We start from the raw sequence: 20,518 nt of genomic DNA, 5'->3' as shown, positions 1-20,518 counted from the left end.
ATGATGTTCCTGCCTTTTTGTTCTGTGGTATCCTTTCAGCTTCAGGATTCGCAGGAGAAATACACAGAATGTCAAGCAATGTTGCATGAAGCTCAGGAGGACATTAAAGATCTTCGCAACCGCAGTTTGCCCAACAGCACCATCCACCACAGTTCCCCCACCTTCTTACCTCTGGTAAGGATAGATAATGCATATATATAGTGTGTGTGCATGTGTGTGTGTGTGTGTGTGTGTGTGTATGTATGTATATGTGTGTGTGTGTATATATATATATATATATATATATATATATATATATATATATATATATATATATATATATATATGGATGGATCTTCGGTCATTCGGGTTTCTTCCCGCGAAGAACTAAAGGTGTAGGTGCAACGTTTCGACGGAATCCCATCCGTCATCAGGCTGGAGGCTTCAGCTTCCTTCTTCTGTAACACACACACGCAAACACACAACCACACAAGATATATATGTAATGTAGAGCCAGTTCGTTGAACAGTGTCAGGCAGCAGTCTAGAAACTGAGAGACTGGGATTTCTAGTTCTTTCTTAAGCATGAAACCAGCTGGGTAACCTTGAGCCAGTCACTTTCTCAGCTCTAGGATGGAGGGAATGGTGAGCCACTTCTGAAATTTTGCCAAGAAGCATGCATGGAATTGTGCTGGAGGCTGCCAAAAGTCAACACTGATTAGAAGGCACAAACAAAACAAACTAAAAATGTTCAGTCTATATATAAATATCAATACGTATATAAACTTGGTTGGGTGAAACTCATGATTGGAATGTACTGATAGAAGGATACAAACTATTCAAAAGAAACAGACCTAACAAAAAAGGAGGTGGAATTGCATTATATGTTAGAGATCACTTCCTCTCCACAGAGATGCACAAAACCAAGGATGAAAGCCTGCTAGAATGCATGTGGGTCAACAAAAAAGGAAAAAAAGAATGACATTATCGTAAAGGTAAAGGTTCCCCCGCACGTGCGTGCTAGTCGTTTCCAACTCTAGGGGCCGGTGCTCATCTCTGTTTCAAAGCCGAAGAGCCAGCATTTGTCCGAGGACGTCTCCGTGGTCATGTGGCCGGCATGACTAGACACCAAAGGCGCACAGAACGCTATTACCTTCCCACCGTAGTGGTCCCTATTTTTCTACTTGCATTTTTATGTGCTTTCAAACTGCTAGGTTGGCAGAAGCTGGGACAAGTAACAGGCGCTCACTCTGCTACACGGCACTCGGGATTCGACCTGCCAAACTGCCGACTTTCTGATCGACAAGCTCAGTGTCCTAACCCACTGAGCCACTGCGTTCCTGACATTACCTTAGGTATATATTATAGGCCACCCAACCGAGCAAAAGAAATAGATGAACTTTTTGCTAAACAATTAACAAATGTATGTAGGAAATGCATTACAGTAGTAATAGGGAATTTTAATTACACAGACATTAACTTGGAGACAAACTCACCAACAAGTAGGAAATCGAACAGGTTCCTGATCTCAACCTAGCTGACAAATTTGTTATTCAAAAGGTAGAAGAGGCAACTAGAGGGTCAGTCACATTGAACCTTATTTTTACTAACAGAAGAAATGATAGCGGGGATTGAAATTGTTGGAAATTTGGGGAAGAGTGACTATGTTACATTAGAACTTAAAATAAAACAGACACAAACAACAGAACATAATCAAATCAGAGACTTTAAAAAAGCTGATTTTAACAAACTCAGAGAGAGCTTGAGAAGGATTCCATGGATGAAAATCTTAAAGGGAAAAACAACTCAAGAAACTTGGGAAACTTTGAAATATATGGCCATAAAAGCCCAGTCCAGTTCAATACCATTGAAAAAGAAAAACAAGAAATCCAAGAAAAAGCCAGCATGGTTGCATGAAGAACTGTCTGACCAACTCAAAGAAAAAAAAGGATAAATACAAAAAAATGGAAAGAAGGACATGTAACTAAGATAGAATATCAACAAATAGCCTGAACTTCACAGATGAAGTTAGGAAAGCTAAGGCTCAGAAAGAGATAAAACTGGCAACAAATGTAAAAGACAATTCTAAAAAAGTTTCAACACATAAAATACAAGAAAAAAGTCAAAGAAGCCGCCCTGAGTCTTCGGAGAAGGGTGGGATATAAATGGGATTTAAAAAAAATTAGTTCACCAATGGGAGAAGATGGCAAGGAAGTAACAGGCAGTGGAGAGAAAGCAGAATTGCTTAATTCATTCTTTGCATCTGTCTTCATGCAAAAAAAAAAATTCAAAAGCAGAACTGTAAAAGACAGGCTAAGAATGCAAATTAAAATAAGCAAATATAAGGTAAGAGAACACCTGTCAGCTCTAGATGGATTCAAATGACCAGATCCTGACAGAGTTCTGAAAGAACTGGCAACTGTAATCTCTGAATCTTTGAACCACATCTTTCAAAGTTCTTTGAGATCAGGGAACTACCTGGGAACTGGAAAAGAGCTGATGTAGTTCCCATCTTCAAAAAAGAAAAAAAAATCAGATCCAGGTAATTACAGACCAATCTGCCTGACATTAACACCTGGGGAAGATCTTGGAAAAGGTAATCAAGCAATAAATTTGCAAACATCTGGAAGCAAACAAAGTTATAACCAGTAGCCAACATGGGTTCATCAAAAATAGAACATGCCATTTTATTCTTTGACAAAATGATTAGTGGATCAGCAAAATGCTGTGGACATAATATACTTACATTTCGGTCAGGCGTTTGACAAAGTAGACTACAATCTACAACTCAGTGAGCTAGAAAATTGTGGGATAGCAGCATCACCACTAGATGGATTTGTACCTGGCTGGCAAACTGTACTCAACATGTAGGCCTCGGTAGAACTACATGCCCATGGAGGGAAGTAAGTAGTGGGATATCCCAAGGTTCTGTTTTAGGCCCAGTTTTCTTCAATATCTTCCCAAATGATTAGATGAGGTAATAGAAAGGGAACTCATCAAGTATGCAGATGACATTAAGCTGGCAGAAATAGCCAACTCTCCAGAAGATAGGCTCAAGATAGGCTCAAGGATCTCAACAGACTTGAACACTGGTGCCTGTCTAACAAAATGAAACTCAGTATAGGTAAAAGTAAGCTTTTACATTTAGGCAAGAAAAAACAACTGAACTGATGCAGGCTAGTTGAAACTTGGTTTAATGCCAGTAACTGTGAAGGATCTTGGAGTCCAAGTGTACAATCACTTAAATATAAGTCAACAATGTGCAGCAGCAGCCAAAAAAGCAAATACAATGCTAGACTGCATTAATAGAGGGATAGAATCAAGATCACGTGAAGTATTACTACAAAGTATTTACAAAGCCTTAGTATGATCACACTTGAAATATTGCATCCAATTTGGGTCATGCAATATATAAAAAAAGTTGAGTCTCGAAAGAGTGCAGAGAAGAGCAACAAAGAGGATCAGGGGGCTGGAAGCTAAAACATATGAAGAATGGTTAGTGGAATTGGGTATGTCTAGTCTAGTGAAAAGAAGGACTAGGGGAGGCATGATAGCAGTATTCTAGTATTTGATGGGCTGCTACAGAGATGAGGGGGTTAAACTATTTTCCAAAGCACCAGAAAGCAAGATAAGTAATAATAGATGGAAACTAATCAAAGAGAGAAGCAACCTAGAATTAAGGAGAAATTTCTTGACGGTGAGAACAATCAGTGGAACAGCTCGCCTTCAGAAATTGTGAGTGCCCCAACAATGGTGGATTTCAAGAAGAGACTGGACAGCTGTTTGTCTGAAATGGTATAGAGTCCCTGTTCAAGCAGGGGGTTGGGCTAGTGATCTCCAAGGTACCTTCCAATTCTGTTATTCTGTTCTGTTCTGTTCTGTTCTGCTCTGAGGGAAGAATACCCTCTAGCCTTTACAGAGCAGGGAACATGGGGGGGGGGGAGGGAGAGAGAAAACACATCTAAGGGTGATTGTTTAATTTATCCAAGATTCAATTGCCGGAACTGTTTTGCAATGAACTTTAGAGGCAGGTGTTAGAGAAATAGCATCTCTGAGCAATGACCAAGAGAACAGTCAACAACTCAACTTCCGTATCACAGAGTCATGATTTCTTCAATCACGGTTTAATGAATACGTATTTATTGATTGGAGACAAAATGTTATGCCATAAATCTTAGTTTGCAGAACTGGATTAACACATGCTAAATTTAAACAAACATAGGTCTTTCTAATGAGAGTTTAGGAGAACACTGTTCAGCTCTGTGTTCTCACTTGGGGAGCTCTAGTCCAATAGAAACAGGAAAGGAGAAATATCTTTAGGAACTTCCTAAGTCCTATTACTTTTTGCTGCCAGAAGAATAGTCTGCCCATGGTTACTTTTTGTTACAGGATTCCCTGGCTGCAGAGATCAAGAGCACAATGAGAAAAGGGATGGACAGCTCTGGGTCATCTGAGTACAAGTGAGTGGAGAGCACAATAGCGTTCACAGAGTGGCAAGAATAAAAAAAAAGGTTTATAGCTCTAGGGATACCATGATGATGAAACAAAAAGTAAGGGATGCTCACTATCAGGAGGTGATATTGTCAGGGCTTTTTTTTTCTCATAGAACGCTCAGAACGGAGTTCCGGCACCTTTTTTGGATGGAACCTTGTAGGGTAGGCAAGGCAGGTTGTATGACATGTGTGAGTTCCGGCACCTTTTTCTTTTACAAAAAAAGCACTGGATAGTGTGAAGGAGGTGCTGCAATTCCAAACTTCTGGAATTGAACTTAGACTTCAGATAGGTGGGGCTACTTCTTGGCCTTATGGACAGTAAAGGCTACGACTTCATTAAAAACAACACTGGAAAAATGGCACCTACACGTATTTCAAGGATGTAACTTTTGAGAAAGAGACTGACCAGTCACTGATCACAATATTTCCATCTGTTTGCTTATTTTCAGAAGCTTCCGGCGTGTGTTTGAGACAGTGAAGGCTGTGAAGCGAGCAATAAAATCTAACTCGGGAAGGGCAACCCCTTTGGGTCTTCCTCCACATTTCCCCAAAGCAGCTTCAGTGGCCTGCAGTCGCTTTGGCACCCCACGTAACAACCATTATGGTTCAGATAGTCCCATTATGCTAGAAGAAAAGGGCCACCTGGCTCCTGAAGATCTCGATGATGCCCAGTAAGTATTACTAGGATCTTGACTCCTTTGTGGGAATACAGCCTTCCAAATCCTCTAGGAGATATCTCATGGCTGAGTTAGCCCACTTCTCCATCTGGCAATCTTCAGATTTGTTAGGACTAGTGTTCTGGAAATTATCCCCAAATATCCAGAGCATGCTCTTAGATTAAATCTTAAAGGCCAAACCTACACAATTTCTGTCTCACTAGCCTTGGATTATGCCTATTTCCTAGGAGTTTAACAATTTTTTTCCATTTTCATTCCTTTCCCATAGTTACTGGTGAGACATGAATATATTCAAACAGTTTATGGGCAGCATATATTACAGGAAAGTGTGTTTATCTTGATGGATCCCAAGCTATTCAGTCCATCTGTAGTCTGAAGTAGTCCCATTCAAAGAAAAAATGGAAAGATTTGGAAACTGCCTTAAGGGGCATCAAAAGATTAATTAATATTTTGTCCTGCTGGGCCTTTGATGAAGAAAAAGCTGTCAAATAATTATATTAGCATCTCTAGGTCTTGGAAGCTATTGGGGCACAGACTTTGAGATGAAAAAGCCCTAAAAATGGGTAGCTAATAATTATATTAGCATCTCTAGGTCTTGGAAGCTATTGGGGCACAGACTTTGAGATGAAAAAGCCCTAAAAATGGGTAGCTAAAGAAATACAAGTCTCCTCATTCCTTCCTCATGTCATCTTGTATTTCTCTTAACGAAACAAGGAGAGCAATTCTTATCACCCTATTTTTTTAAACTGCTATGTCTACTTTGGCAAAAACTTTCAGCTAGACTCCTTTGGCACTGTTTTTTCTAACTTTGATTTGCAAACTAAAATGGTGTCCTCTTGACACCTAGGTTTGTTGGGCACAACCCATCAAACTACTGATGTACTCCAAAATATCTTCTATCAATTCCAGGGAATTTATTTTCCATTTGTGGTTCCTTCTGCCTCTAGTGAAAAATGTCTTGGTCCAAGTCTTATAAGAGTGCAATTGCTAAAAGCCCTCTCCTTGCTCTTAGTGAAATCAAGGCAAGATGTCTTTGTTTATTCTTTCTAGTCTCTTATCACCATATTTGTCTATCCCATCCAGTTTTAATTATACGTTTTTTGAGGCAGGGATCTGTTTCTGGGAGAGATTTTAATCTTTTCGTTGACTGATTGATTGATCATTGTCAGTCTGTGCTTTTCCAAAGAAGTTGAACGACAGTTTCCAGAATCCCACATTGTCATTATGCATATTGGAGCTATGAGGAGCTATAGTTCAGCAACATCTGGAAAACCAGGATTTTCCCCTTCGATAACATGATAATGGTGGTGCTTTCAGAATCAGATCACCTTCACAACTCTCTTTATTTTAGCCACAGCGTGGATGCTACATCAGGTACACCTGGCCACCATGTCTTGGAAGCTGCTATCCAGAGTTTGTCTGCTCGCCAGCAGAACCACAGCACTGAGCATTTGTTTTTTGAGATGGAACGTGAATGCAAACTGAAGCGCCTGGCTTGGGAGGCGGAGGACTTCAGTGGGTGCCTGACCCCCAATGGCAGCATCACATCCATAGGCACCAACTATTCAGGCAGTTCTGGCACTTCTTTGGGATCCTACTCTTGCTTCCCTGATAAGCTTCAAATTGTTAAGCCTATGGAAGGTTAGTGGAAAGGGGGCAGCGTACTTGGAGAAACAGCGTACTTTGGGTTGTTTATTTATTGTTGTCCTTTGGCTTTCCAAGTTCATTATTTTCTGAGTACCATTTCTGAATAACACAGGTAGTCCTCAACGTATAACAGTTCATTCAGGGAGCATTTGAAGTTACAGCGGCGCTGAAAAAAGTGAGTTATGACCAGTGGTGGGATTCAAATATGTGAACAACCAGTTCCCTTGAGGGAAGGGTTGTTTCTTGTTTATTTTAAACTATGTAAAATTCCTGGTAAGACTCCTAGGTACTTCATGGAACAGTGGTAGGAGTAATCCCCAGCTTACCATGTAACCTAATGATTGGAACAGATTTTCCACTTACTGTGGGTTGAGCTCAGGAAAGGATTCAAGGAAGGGGCTAAGGTACTGAGAAGGCAGTATCTAAGGCAAGGATGAAGATGGAGCAGAAATAGGAAGGGAAGGATTCTTCCTGGCCATCCCGATTTTAAATAATAATAATAATAATAATAATAATAATAATAATAATAATAATAATAATAATAATAATAATAATAATAATAATAATAATAATTTTATTTATATACCGCCCTTCTCCCGAAGGACTCAGGGCGGTGAACAGGGCAAATATATAAAAAATACAAAAGTTAAAAGAAAATTAAACATATGCCCGACTAAAAACAGTAAATACAGATATTAAAAATGACCATAAAATCCAACCCATCCCCCATCAGGCCAGGCCAGCTTGTTCAAATAAGAGTGTCTTCAGATCGCGACGGAAGGAGCGAAGGTCGGGCGCCATCCGGAGTTCAACCGGCAGCCGATTCCATAGCTCCGGGGCGCCCACAGAAAAGGACCTCCCCCTGGGGGCCACCAGACGACATTCTCTGACCGGTGGCACCCTGAGGAGGCCCTCTCTGTGGGAGCGCACAGGGCGGAGGGAAGTTGATGCCGGCAGCAGGTGCTCCCTAAGGTACTCCAGACCCATGCCATGTAGGGCCTTAAACACCATTACCAGTACCTTGAATCTCACCCGGAAGACAACTGGTAACCAATGCAGCTCACGGAGCAGAGGTGTAACATGGGAGTATCGGGAGACTCCCAACACAACTCTCGCGGCTGCATTCTGTACCAGTTGGAGCCTCCGAGTGGTCCTCAAGGAGTGAGATGTGCTAGAAAGGAGAAAGCTGTAAGAAAGGCCAATAAAGCTGGGGGTGAACCCATAGGGATAGAGATTCTGAAATGTGAAATTTTTGCAAAGAAATACCCAACATTAAAACATTGTTGGTTAGCAGCAGAAAAGGAAGGAAACAAAGAGACAATACCCAGATTCCAAGAAAAATCAGGGCTGCTGTTTCGAATTAGTTTTCATCCATATACAAAGAAACAATTGAGCAAATAGTAGTTCCTCGGGAATATTGCAAAGCTATATTGGAACTAGTCATGAAGATCCACAGTCTGGACATATGGGTAGAGATAGGATCACATACAGAACTTGGGATTTTATTGGCAAGGGATTTGTAAAGATGTGGCTCATTACTGCCCTGTTCCAATGGAGAAAATGCATTTAATCCCCATTCCTTTTTCTAAAATAACCCTGAACGTTATAGTCCTTCTGTCATGATGTAGTAAATGCAGTGAATATACCCTAGTTGTCTGTGATTAAGCAACTCAGTACCCAGAAGCAGTTCCACTGAGGAATGTGTCGGCTAAACGAATAGCTAAGCAACTGGTGTTCAAAATGTTTAGTAGGATAAGCACACCATATGAGATCCTCACAGATCAAAGATCTAATTTCTAAAAATCAGCACTGCTTTGTGCAGATTTAAGAATAAAGAGAGTGTATGCAAATCCCTGTCATCCACAGGGAGATTATTTTAGTAAAAGGATGAACCAGACCTGAAAATTATACTTAAGAAATATGCAAGCTAAGACCCAATATTTTTGGTTACACGGCTGTCTTTTCTATTGTTTGCATTCAGGAAAATTCCTCAGGCATCCATGGAATTTTAGTCCCCTCCTCCATTTCATGGGAAACAACTTTGAGGGTTTTAGACATTATTAAGAAATGCTGGTGTGACAATATAGAAAACCCCAAATATATATTATAACTTGGGAATAAGTTAAAAGCCCTAGGGCACATTGCCACAAATATTTAGAGATAGGCAGAGAAAGACAAAAGAGAGTCTGTAGTAAAGGTTTAAAGGCAAAACAATTTACTGTAAGGAAAGCAAGTATTTGTTGCTATCGCCTAGTAAAGAGAGCAAATTATAGGCTAAGAGGCAAGGTCCCTACATAGTAAAGAGAAGAACTGAGTCAGTGAATTATGAAATTGAACTGGAAGATAGAAAAATGAAAATCTACCATGCTAACGTTTTGAGGAAATGACACAATGGATCTGAACCTGGGATGGCTTTCCTTGTACTGAAATAAAGCCATCCAGAATTGTTGGAACGAGTGGTTCTGCAGCCATCCCATGGAAAGATACATACTAATTGTGACCTAGGACACAGTCAAAAATAGATTTAGAAAAATTGTTATGGGATTGAAAACATACAGTATGTTCACCATACAACCAGGTTTAACTGCTTTAGTAGAGCACAGAATAGAAATGGGTTAAATCCAACCAATTAAACAAGTGTTTCAATAGGATTCCTGAAGAGTTGAAGTAGACAAATGCCCCAGATGACATTGTAGAACTATCTATAAGTCAGTGGTATTCTCCAATTGATTTAGTCTCAAAACAAAATGGAGAAATATGATTTTGTGTAGACTTCTCACAAATAAACAAAGGGGCAAAATATGATGGGTGTCTAATGTCCAGAGTGGATTGTCTCTTGGATGACCTAGGTGGAGCCAAGTATTTATCATCCTTGGATTTAATCAAAGAATATTGGGAAATTCCACTGTAACACTATTCCAAAGAGACAACATCATCTTTCAATTCATCTTTCAATTCTATTCAGCTCTTTCAATTCAAAAGAATGCATTTTGATCTACAAGAGGCATTTGCTACCTTCCAGAGTTTAATGAACAAGATTTTACAAGGTCAAGGAGAATGGTGTGCTACCTATCTAGATATATCCTGATATATAGCAAGACCTGGCAAGAACACCTCCAACACTTAATAATTGACATTCTAACTATAAACCCAGAGAAGTGCCATTTGGGATATCAGTATTTGGAGTTCATGGTTGGAAAGGGGGAGATAAAATCTGAACAGGGAAAGGTTGGAATTCTGAAACAGGTGGAAACCCCCAAAACAAAGAAAGATGCGCATTGTTTTTAGGACTAATGAGGTATTAACCTTTAACCTACAAATGGAGGCATCTAACATAGCCTTAGGTAGTATGCTCATCCAAAATCATGAAGGGATGGACCACCTTGGATTCTGCTTTCCAAAAGGACAAAAATGTAGCATCATTGAAAAAAAAGCACTTTTGGCTTAGAAACATTCTTTTAATGACTGTTCAAAGTTATTGAACTTCAGTAGGTACTGAAAAAAGTGGCTTATGACTGTTTTTGCATTTATGATTGTTGCAGCATCCCCATGGTTATGAGATCAAAATCTGGACACTTGGCAACTGTTCATATTTATGATAGTTGCAGGGCCCTAGGTTTATCTTTTGTGACTTCTGACAAGCAAAATCAATGGAGAGTCAGATTCACTTAACCAGTTAACCTTAACCTTAACCAGTTTTGGTTAACAAGATGTTGAGACTCTAGAAAGACTACAGAGAAGAGCAACAAATATGATCAGGGGACTGGAGGCCAAAACATATAAGGAATGGTTGCTGGAATTGGGTATGTCTAGTTTAATGAAGAGAAGGACAAGGAGTGACATGATAGCAGTGTTCCAATATCTCAGGGGCTGCCACAAAGAAGAGGGAGTCGAGCTATTCTCTAAAGCACCTGAAGGCGGGACAAGAAGCAATGGATGGAAACTAAAAAAGGAGAGAAGCAACCTAGAACTAAGGAGAAACTTCCTGACAATTAGAACAATTAACCAGTGGAACAACCTGCCTCCCGAAGCCATGAATGCTCCAGCACTGGAAGTTTTTAAGAAGAGACTGGCCAGCCATTTGTCTGAAATGGTATAGGGTTTCCTGCCTGAGCAGGGGGTTGAACTAGATGACCTCCAAGGTCCCTTACAACAACATTATTATTATACCATGTTTCCCCCAAAATTTATTTATTTATTTATTTTATTTTATTTCTATACCGCCCTTCTCCCTAAGGGACTCAGGGCGGTTCACAGGGCATATATAAATAAGTATACAAAATTAAAAGAAAATTAAACCATGCCCAAATTAAAATATAACAATAGTGAAATAAAAACCAATTAAAAACCCAAATACCCCTTCAGGCCAGACCAGCTAACTCGAACAAATGGGTCTTCAACCCGCGACGGAAGGATCGGAGGTCCGATGCCATCCGGAGCTCAACCGGCAGTTGGTTCCATAGTGCCGGGGCACCCACAGAGAAGGCCCTCCCCCTGGGGGCCACCAGTCGACATTCCCTGACTGGAGACACCCTGAGGAGGCCCTCTCTGTGGGCACGCACAGGGCGGAGGGGAGTTGACGCCGGCAGCAGGTGGTCCTCGAGGTATCCCGGACCCATGCCATGTAAGGACTAAAAGATCATAACCAAGACCTTGAACCTCACCCGGAAGACAACTGGCAACCAATGCAGCTCGCGGAGCAAAGGTGTAACATGGGAGTACCGGGAAACTCCCAAGACAACTCTCGCGGCCGCATTCTGTACCAGTTGGAGCCTCCGAGTGGTCTTCAAGGGAAGCCCCATGTAGAGAGCATTACAGTAGTCTAGGCGAGAGGTCACGAGCGCATGAGTGACCGTACACAGGGCATCCCGGTCCAGATAGGGCCGCAACTGGCGCACCAGGCGAACCTGGGCGAAAGCCCCCCTAGTCACAGCTACTACATGATCTTCCAGGGTAAGTCGTGAATCTAGGAGGACTCCCAAGTTGCGAGCCCTATCCACGGGGGGTAACAGCTCACCCCCCACAGAAAGGGATGGAACATTTTGAATGTCCCGGGATGCCGGAATGTACAGCCACTCAGTCTTGTCAGGGTTGAGTTGAAGTCTGTTCCTCCCCATCCAGACCCGAACCGCCTCCAGGCAACGGGACATCACAGCGAGGGCATCACTGGGGTGGTTTGGGGTCGAAATAAAAAGTTGGGTATCATCAGCATATTGATGATACCCAACTCCAAAACCACGAATGATCTCACCCAGCGGTTTCATGTAGATGTTGAACAGGAGAGGCGAGAGAACCGACCCCTGAGGAACTCCACAAACAAGAGACCTAGGGGCTGATCTCTGCCCCCCTGCCAACACCGACTATGAGCGTCCCAGGAGATAGGAGGAGAACCACTGAAGAACTGTGCCTCCCACTCCCAATCCCCTGAGACGCCGCAGTAAGATACCATGGTCGATGGTATCGAAAGCCGCTGAGAGGTCTAATAGGACTAGGACAGAGGAATGTCCCCTATCCCGAGCCCTCCAGAGATCATTCACCAGAGCGACCAATGCCGTCTCCGTGCTGTACCCGGGCCTGAAACCCGATTGGTAAGGGTCCAGATAATCCGCTTCCTCCAGGACCAGAGGGAGCTGATGCGCCACTACACTCTCAACAACCTTCGCAAGAAAGCGAAGGTTGGAGACTGGACGAAAGTTGTTCAATACAGCTGGGTCCAAGGCAGGCTTCTTGAGGAGAGGTCTCACCACCGCCTCCTTTAAGACGGTGGGGAAATAACCCTCACTCAAAGAAGCAGATATGACCGCCTGGAGCCAGCCTCGTGTCCTCTCCCTAGCTGCATAAACCAGCCAGGAAGGGCACGGATCCAATAAACATGTGGTGGAGCTCAGCTTCCCCATAATCCTGTCCACTTCATCAGGGGTCACAGAATCAAACTCCTCCCAGATAACATCGACAAGACCGCCCGTGTCCTGATCGCCAGACTCTGCCCAGCTGGAGTCCAAACCGGTCCGAATCCGAGCGATTTTATCCGACAGATGTTGACTAAATTCCTCGGCACGACCCTGCAAGCGAGATAAGACCTAATATGGGTTCTTAACCGCAACCGGTCGGATTCAGATCGGCTAGACCTCCAGCAGCTCTCTAGGCCCCGTTTCCGACGCTTCATCTCCCGGAGCTCCACGGAGAACTATGGAGATCGCTGGGATCTGCACCGGGTCAGGGGCCGCAAGGGTACAACCCGGTCAAGTGCCTCAGTGGCTGCCCTTTCCCAGGCTTCCACTAAGGCATCCGCCGAGTTGTGAGCAATGGAGGCAGGTGGGGACCCCAGCGCTGCTTGGAATCTATCAGGATCCATTAAGCGTTTGGGGCGGAACCATCTGATTGGCTCTGTACCCCCACGGCGGGGGGTGGCAAAACGGAAGACCATCCGCAGGAGGTGATGATCGGTCCATGACAGGGGCATAATAAATGGAGAGCCCCCACCAAGATCATCCAACCACCGTCCAGATAAAAAAATCAGGTCAAGGGTGTGGCCTCCCTCATGAGTTGGTTCAGAAATTACTTGCGTCAGGTCCATGGCCGTCATGGAAGCCATGAACTCCCGAGCTAGCTCAGATGAACCTCCCAGGGATGGTAGATTGAAGTCTCCCAAAACTATAAGTTTGGGAAACTCAACCACCAACCCCGAGAGGATATCGAGCAGCTCGGGCAGGGCTGCTGCTGCGCGACTAGGCGAAATGTACACCAGCAGCAAGCCCAACTGCGCCCCAGAACCAAATCTCACAAAGAGAGACTCACACCCGACTATCTGAGGAACGGTGGTCTCCCGCGGTCATAAGGTCTCCCTAATAGTCACCGCCACACCCACACCCCTACCATAAGGTCTTATTTATTTATTTTTGCCTCCCAAAACACCAGGTCTTATTTTACAGGGGAGGGGAGGTGTCTTTTCCACTCATCTCTGGCACCAACAGCCCCACTCAGCCAGCCCACTTCTTCTGCAGGCAAAGGAACAACTTCATTTTGCAGCTGAGAAGAGCTCGGCCTGCACTTCACAGTGAAAGGCCTTTCCTGAAGGCCACTGCAGCTGAGAACCAAGCTATGGATTAAATCCATAGCTTGGTTCTTGGCTGCAGTGGCCTTCCAGAAAGACCTCTGACTGAGAAATGCAGGCTGCAAGATAAGTGGGTGCAGGTCCATGGGGCAGCTCCATACCCTGCCCTTGCTTGACTTTTAGCTTGTCTGCCTCGCCCCCAAATTAGGAATTATTTTTGGAATAAGGCTTGTTTTTGGGATAGGGTATATGTTAGGCCCACCCCCAAAAATCAAACTAGGGCTTATTTTGGGCGTAAGTCTTACTTTCAGGGAAACATGGTATTAACAAAGGACATGGGACAAAACTCATTTAATAACTCTCTTTGTTAGCAACAGAATTTGGGCTCATCACAATTAGACAACTACCTCTCTGGGGTTGGGAATTCCCTGTAATAACTGATTATAACTGCTCATCTGCCTGCAACAAATGAAAGATAACAATTCATGGTTAACTAGATGATATCTGACACTACAAGCTTATCATTTCAATATTATATGCTGGGTGCAACACTGATTTCCTATCACAGTATGGAAAAGACAGTGAAATCAAGGTTGTTGTTTTTTAATTAAAAAGTGAGGCATGAGAGATAGTAGGCTACCCAGAAAATGGCCACCATTTATGCTTTCTTCCTTTCTATTTAAGCCGTCTCCTGAGTCAGCATAGCAAGATAAACTATTAAAGCTTTGCTGCGAAATAACTGAAGGAATGTGGAAGTAAAGCAGCTACAGACAGCTGTTTTTCTCTAGCAATAATCACAAGGAAAAATAGTTGGAGTAGCAGGTGTATACTAGCAGGAGTTGTAGCAGTATTGGGGAAGAGTGGAGACTAATGAGTAAATTGCTTGTCTTCACCATAATAAAGATTGATTGATTGAATAAATAGTATTTGAGTGCTCGGGTATTCTGTTAGGTCTTTTGGTGATTTGAACTCATCAAATTAGGTATAGTTTAAAAGAACCCATGACAGTGACTCTATGACAACTGTAGTTCAGACTGCCTGAGGGACTTCAATACAGTCAATTTTTCTGCCTTGTTTGTAATATTGCCTTTGTTTAGAGCAGGGGTGTTAAACTGGTGGTCCACAGGCCAAATGCATCATGCGCAGGCCACGCCCAGCCCAGCTCCGCAAAGGTAAAAAACATCACGGTACATCATGAAATATCACATGACGCGATCGAGTATGACATCTTTGGTTTAGAGCCATCCCTAAACATTTAGCTTCATGAAGGAAAGAGCAAGAAGGCACCTTGTTCCCATCCGTAACAACCAGTTGGACTGGTAATTTAATATTGTACTGCTTAAACTCCCATTTCTATCATCTTTGAAGGTAGACTAGCAATAGGATTGGCCATGTCAGAAGGGCCCAGGGCATGCTGTTCTTTGCAGGTAATAAGATTGGACTAGGTATCCAGCATGGGGCTTAAAACTTACAGGATTCCCTCCTGCCTTTCACGTGTTATCCACATAGTTTGGAAATTTTTATTTCTCATTGTAATGTTGGCTTGCAATTCCCCCTACTTGTTTAGGCCTGCTGCAAATGATTTTTGCTGGGATTTGCCAATGGATCCAGTAAACTCACATAGACCTCCGTGCCTCCTCTTAGGTTCCGTGACCCTGCACCACTGGCAGCAGCTGGCCCGGCCTCACCTGGCAGGAATCCTGGACCCTCGACCAGGTGTACTTACCAAAGATTTCCGCCAGCTTGACACTGATCTTGAAGAGGTCCACAATCTAAATGACTTAGAAGAAGATGACCTGGATGGCAGAGCCTTGTCTTCCCTTGCTACCTCAACACCTGTTAAAGCCAAAGAAAGGCCAACTGGTGAGTGGGCTGAGTTGCATCACTCCAAATGGTATACATCAGCTTGTTTTTGAGGATTTGACGAAATCCTGAAAGTTAGTAAGCATCACCTCATCTTTCCTGCAAGAAAGCAATCATGATTTTTTTTGCCAGCTGTGATACTTGGAATATGTGCCTGTTGGTGAGGTCCAGCTCAGCATTAGTAGTATATACCATGGGTGCTTTGGCAATGTTCTTGTGGCAGTGAATCAGGTGGGGTCATGAGAATGTGAGAGAAGACTTCCAGGTGTAACTTTCTACTGGACAACCTGTCCTCCTTTAGTTCAGTGTTTCTCAGCCTCAACAAATTTAAGATACATGAACTTTAATTCTCAGAATAATCAAGCCAGCAATATAATTGCTTTGTAATTCTGGGAATTGAAGTCCATGCATCTTAAAGTTGTTGAGGTCTAGAAACACTGCCTTACTTTTGCAGACAATCATTACTGGCCGCTTCAGCCAATCTTAGCCACAGGGAAGAATGTTGGGAGTTGTAGTTGAGTAAAATCTTGGGAGCCACAGGTTGCCCACATCTTTTCCAGCTGGAGGCTATGAATCATTGCAGACAAATTGGATGAAATGTAATGCCCTATTGTTCATAGAAGCTTTTCCCTCCACTTTTCCCCTTGATGTTTGTCCACCTTCATGGCACCCATCCCATTCTGCTCACTCATTAACCCTTTGTTTTCCTGTCCCGTTTAGTTTTTCACTCCGTTAACAATCTGCCCCAGACCCCGCCTACTTTCACCATCACCACCTGTTGCATCATGCACCCTATCAAAGAGGTTACCATGGTGACACCCAGGTAAGCATCCTATTGCCCTTCCCTTAAAGCTTTCCAGCCATCTCTCCTCCTACGTGGCAAGGCCATTTCCTACCTAAAGGATGTGTATGTGCACATCTGTGATTTTTGTTTTCTACCTCTCGTCTTGCATTCTCCCCCTTCCTCCTTGTCAAATCCTGGCTTCAGGCATCTCTCCTGATATGGGCAACTTCTGGGCACATGGATGGGAGGCCTGAAGTAAGACATCTTGCTTGCTGCTTCCTTTCTCTCCATCCAGCAGCAGAACTTCCCTCTTTGATTCATCTCCTCCTGAGTGACCCTGGGTTGGAGAAAAGAAGACCCAAGCTCATTGGATAATGGCTGCAGGGAGGAGCAAAGCCTTGCAGGCAATAGAGAATGAAAGTTCATTGACCTGGGAAGAGGAAGTTATAACACTTTAGTGCTGGGGTTGATTTAAAATGAGTTCTGGTGATCAAGCCTGCCCAGAAAATTGGCATGATAAGCAACCAATTTTTATACATGCATGCATGCATACACACACACACACATGTATGTGTATATGTATATACACACACATGTATATATGTATATATATTGTAGATATGCATGCATATATATATATATATATATATATATATATATATATATATATATATATATATATATATATATATATATATATATATATATATGTGTGTGTGTGTAAATTACTAACAAAGAATTAAAGGGAAACTGAAATGCATTTCTGATATATATATGGATCTTTGGTTATTCGGGTTTTTCCCCGCGTAGAACTAAAGGTGTAGGGGCGACGTTTCGACGGAATCCCATCCGTCATCATCAGGCTGGAGGCTTCTGCTTCCTTCTTCTGGGAGAAGCATGTGGCTGTTTGTTCCTCTTTTTTAAACTGCCAGAGGGGGTGTGTTCTGTGGGTGGAGGTTGCTCTGATTGGGTGGGGGAGTAAGTGTGTTCTGATTGGGTGGGAGTGTGTTTTGAATGGTGGGTGTGTTCTGATTGGGTGGGGGTGTGTTTTGAGTGGATGGGCTGGTCTCAGCTGCCAGCCTTAGACCTGAGCTGGTGAGTTGTGCTGCTTTTGTTCGGCTTCGTGTTTGTGGTGGTGCCATGTTTTTATAGTGGGTGTCAGTTTGCTTATTGTGTGGTTTGGAGGGGTTTAAAGTGGCTGATGTTGCAGCTGTGGTTAGGTTTCTGTTTTGTGGTTGTGCCTCGTTATCATTGTGGGTTCGGATTTGCTTTTTGAATGGTTGTGTGGTGGTGATGTCATGTGTTATCATGAGTTTGGGTCTATCATTCTTGGTGGTTGGGACTCGTCTGTCAATCAAGGCGGGTTTCCAAATGGTTGGTAGGCGAGAGGTATCATCTCGTTTGTTTATGCTGTGGGGGCGTTTTTCTATCTCAATGGCTTCTCTGATTATTCTGTTGTTAAAATGTTCAATTTTGGCGATAGTTTTGGTTTTTTTAAAATCAATTTCATGTCCCGTGGCTTCAAAGTGTTGGACCAGGGATGAAGTTTGTTCTCCTTTTCTGAGTGAGTTTTTGTGCTCTTCAATGCGTGCACTTATTCTTCTGTTGGTCTGTTCGATGTATGTGGTGGGACAGGTGGAGCATGGGATTTCGTATACTCCTTGGTTTTCTAAGCCAATTATGTCCTTGGGGTTTCTTAGGATGGTGGATATTTTTCTGTCTGTGTAGAATGCTGTTTTGATGTTGTGTTTTTGGAGGACCTTGCTGATTCTGTCTGTGGTCCCTTTTAAGTATGGGAGGAGGGCTTTGCCATTTTCTTGTTCTCTGTCTTGGGTTTTTGTGGGTTTTTGTGGGTGTCTCTCTTCGGATTAAGTTGGTAATCGTGTTTCTTTGGAATCCATTGGCTGTTAGTACATTAGTGAGAGTGTGTAGTTCAGTTTTTTGGTGTTGTTCGTCAGCTAGGTGTTTTGTTCTGGAGATGAGTGTCTTGGCTACGGAGTTGATCTGTGCTGGGTGGTGGTGTGAGAGTGCATTCAGATAGCGGTTTGTGTGTGTTTTTTTATGGTAGATAGTGTGTCCTAGGGAGCCGTTGGATTTCTTGTAGACTAAGACATCAAGGAAGGGAAGTTGATTGTTAGCTTCTGTTTCCATGGTGAATTGTATTTTGGGGTGTAGGCTATTGAGGTGTGTGAGGAAGTCATTCAGTTTTTCTTTGCCGTGTGGCCAGATTACGAAGGTGTCATCTACGTATCTGAGCCAGAGTTTGGGTTTGTGGTTGGATTTTTCTAGAGCGAGGGTTTCAAAGTGTTCCATGTAGAGGTTTGCGATGACAGGTGAAAGGGGTGATCCCATGGGTGCTCCTTCCATTTGTTTGTATCTTTGTCCATTGTAGATGAAGTATGTGTTAGATAGGCAGTGGTTGGTCAGATCTAGGATGTGTTTTGGGGGGTTGTATTTATTTCGGATAGCTGTCAAGGCTTCTTTGATTGGCACTTGGGTGAAGAGGGATACGACATCGAAGCTCACAAGTAGGTCACAGGGCTGTAAGTTTAGTTTACTTATGATCTCTATGAAATGGAATGAACATCAAAACAGCATTCTACACAGACAGAAAAATATCCACCATCCTAAGAAACCCCAAGGACATAATTGGCTTAGAAAACCAAGGAGTATACGAAATCCCATGCTCCACCTGTCCCACCACATACATCGGACAGACCAACAGAAGAATAAGTGCACGCATTGAAGAGCACAAAAACTCACTCAGAAAAGGAGAACAAACTTCATCCCTGGTCCAACACTTTGAAGCCACGGGACATGAAATTGATTTTTAAAAAACCAAAACTATCGCCAAAATTGAACATTTTAACAACAGAATAATCAGAGAAGCCATTGAGATAGAAAAACGCCCCCACAGCATAAACAAACGAGATGATACCTCTCACCTACCAACCATTTGGAAACCCGCCTTGATTGACAGACGAGTCCAAACCACCAAGAATGATAGACCCAAACTTATGATAACACATGACATCACCACCACACAACCATTCAAAAAGCAAATCCGAACCCACAATGATAACGAGGCACAACCACAAAACAGAAACCTAACCACAGCTGCAACATCAGCCACTTTAAACCCCTCCAAACCACACAATAAGCAAACTGACACCCACTATAAAAACATGGCACCACCACAAACACGAAGCCGAACAAAAGCAGCACAACTCACCAGCTCAGGTCTAAGGCTGGCAGCTGAGACCAGCCCATCCACTCAAAACACACCCCCACCCAATCAGAACACACCCACCATTCAAAACACACTCCCACCCAATCAGAACACACTTACTCCCCCACCCAATCAGAGCAACCTCCACCCACAGAACACACCCCCTCTGGCAGTTTAAAAAAGAGGAACAAACAGCCACATGCTTCTCCCAGAAGAAGGAAGCAGAAGCCTCCAGCCTGATGATGACGGATGGGATTCCGTCGAAACGTCGCCCCTACACCTTTAGTTCTACGCAGGGAAAAACCCGAATAACCAAAGATCCACATACGAACACCCGCGAAAACCTCAGAAAACATATATATGAAAAGTATTGCAGGAACACATGTTTTGCTATACACAGGTTTATTCCCTTTGTGTGTATTGGAACACAACAAAAAAAGGGAGGAAAAAAAAGCAAATTGGACATAATGTCAAACAAAACTCCAAAAATGGGCCGGACAAAATTATTGGCACCCTTTCAAAATTGTGGGTAAACAAGATCGTATCAACCATGTGATGCTCCTTTAAACTCACCTGGGGCAAGTAACAGGTGTGGGCAATATAAAAATCACACCTGAAAGCAGATAAAAAGGAGAGAAGTTCACTTAGTCTTTCCATTGTGTGTCTGTGTGTGCCACACTAAGCATGGACAACAGAAAGAGGAGAAGAGAACTGTCTGAGGACTTGAGAACCAAAATTGTGGACAAATATCAACAATCTAAAGGTTACAAGTCCATCTCCAGAGATCTAGCTT

The 20,518-nt window shown here is 43.0% G+C and overlaps 1 protein-coding gene across 1 annotated transcript in view; it reads left to right on the top strand.

The window, feature by feature from the left end:
- LOC310648442 (trafficking kinesin-binding protein 1-like) overlaps positions 1-20,518 on the top strand; it is a gene marked incomplete at its 3' end in the record, with an annotated part of 41,669 nt that overhangs the window by 15,930 nt on the left and 5,221 nt on the right. Inside the window, exons 9-14 of the mRNA XM_083376279.1 lie at positions 40-174; positions 4,368-4,438; positions 4,921-5,142; positions 6,500-6,789; positions 15,494-15,712; positions 16,433-16,535. Coding sequence (XP_083232405.1) covers positions 40-174; positions 4,368-4,438; positions 4,921-5,142; positions 6,500-6,789; positions 15,494-15,712; positions 16,433-16,535 — 1,040 coding nt within the window. The remainder of the gene's footprint in view (positions 1-39; positions 175-4,367; positions 4,439-4,920; positions 5,143-6,499; positions 6,790-15,493; positions 15,713-16,432; positions 16,536-20,518) is intronic.

This window comes from Vipera ursinii (genome assembly GCF_947247035.1).
Source record: "Vipera ursinii genome assembly, chromosome: Z".
Classification (NCBI taxonomy): Eukaryota; Metazoa; Chordata; class Lepidosauria; order Squamata; family Viperidae; genus Vipera; species Vipera ursinii.
The sequence above is the reverse complement of the archived record's forward strand: the minus strand, read 5'-3'. Positions and strand labels throughout refer to the sequence as shown.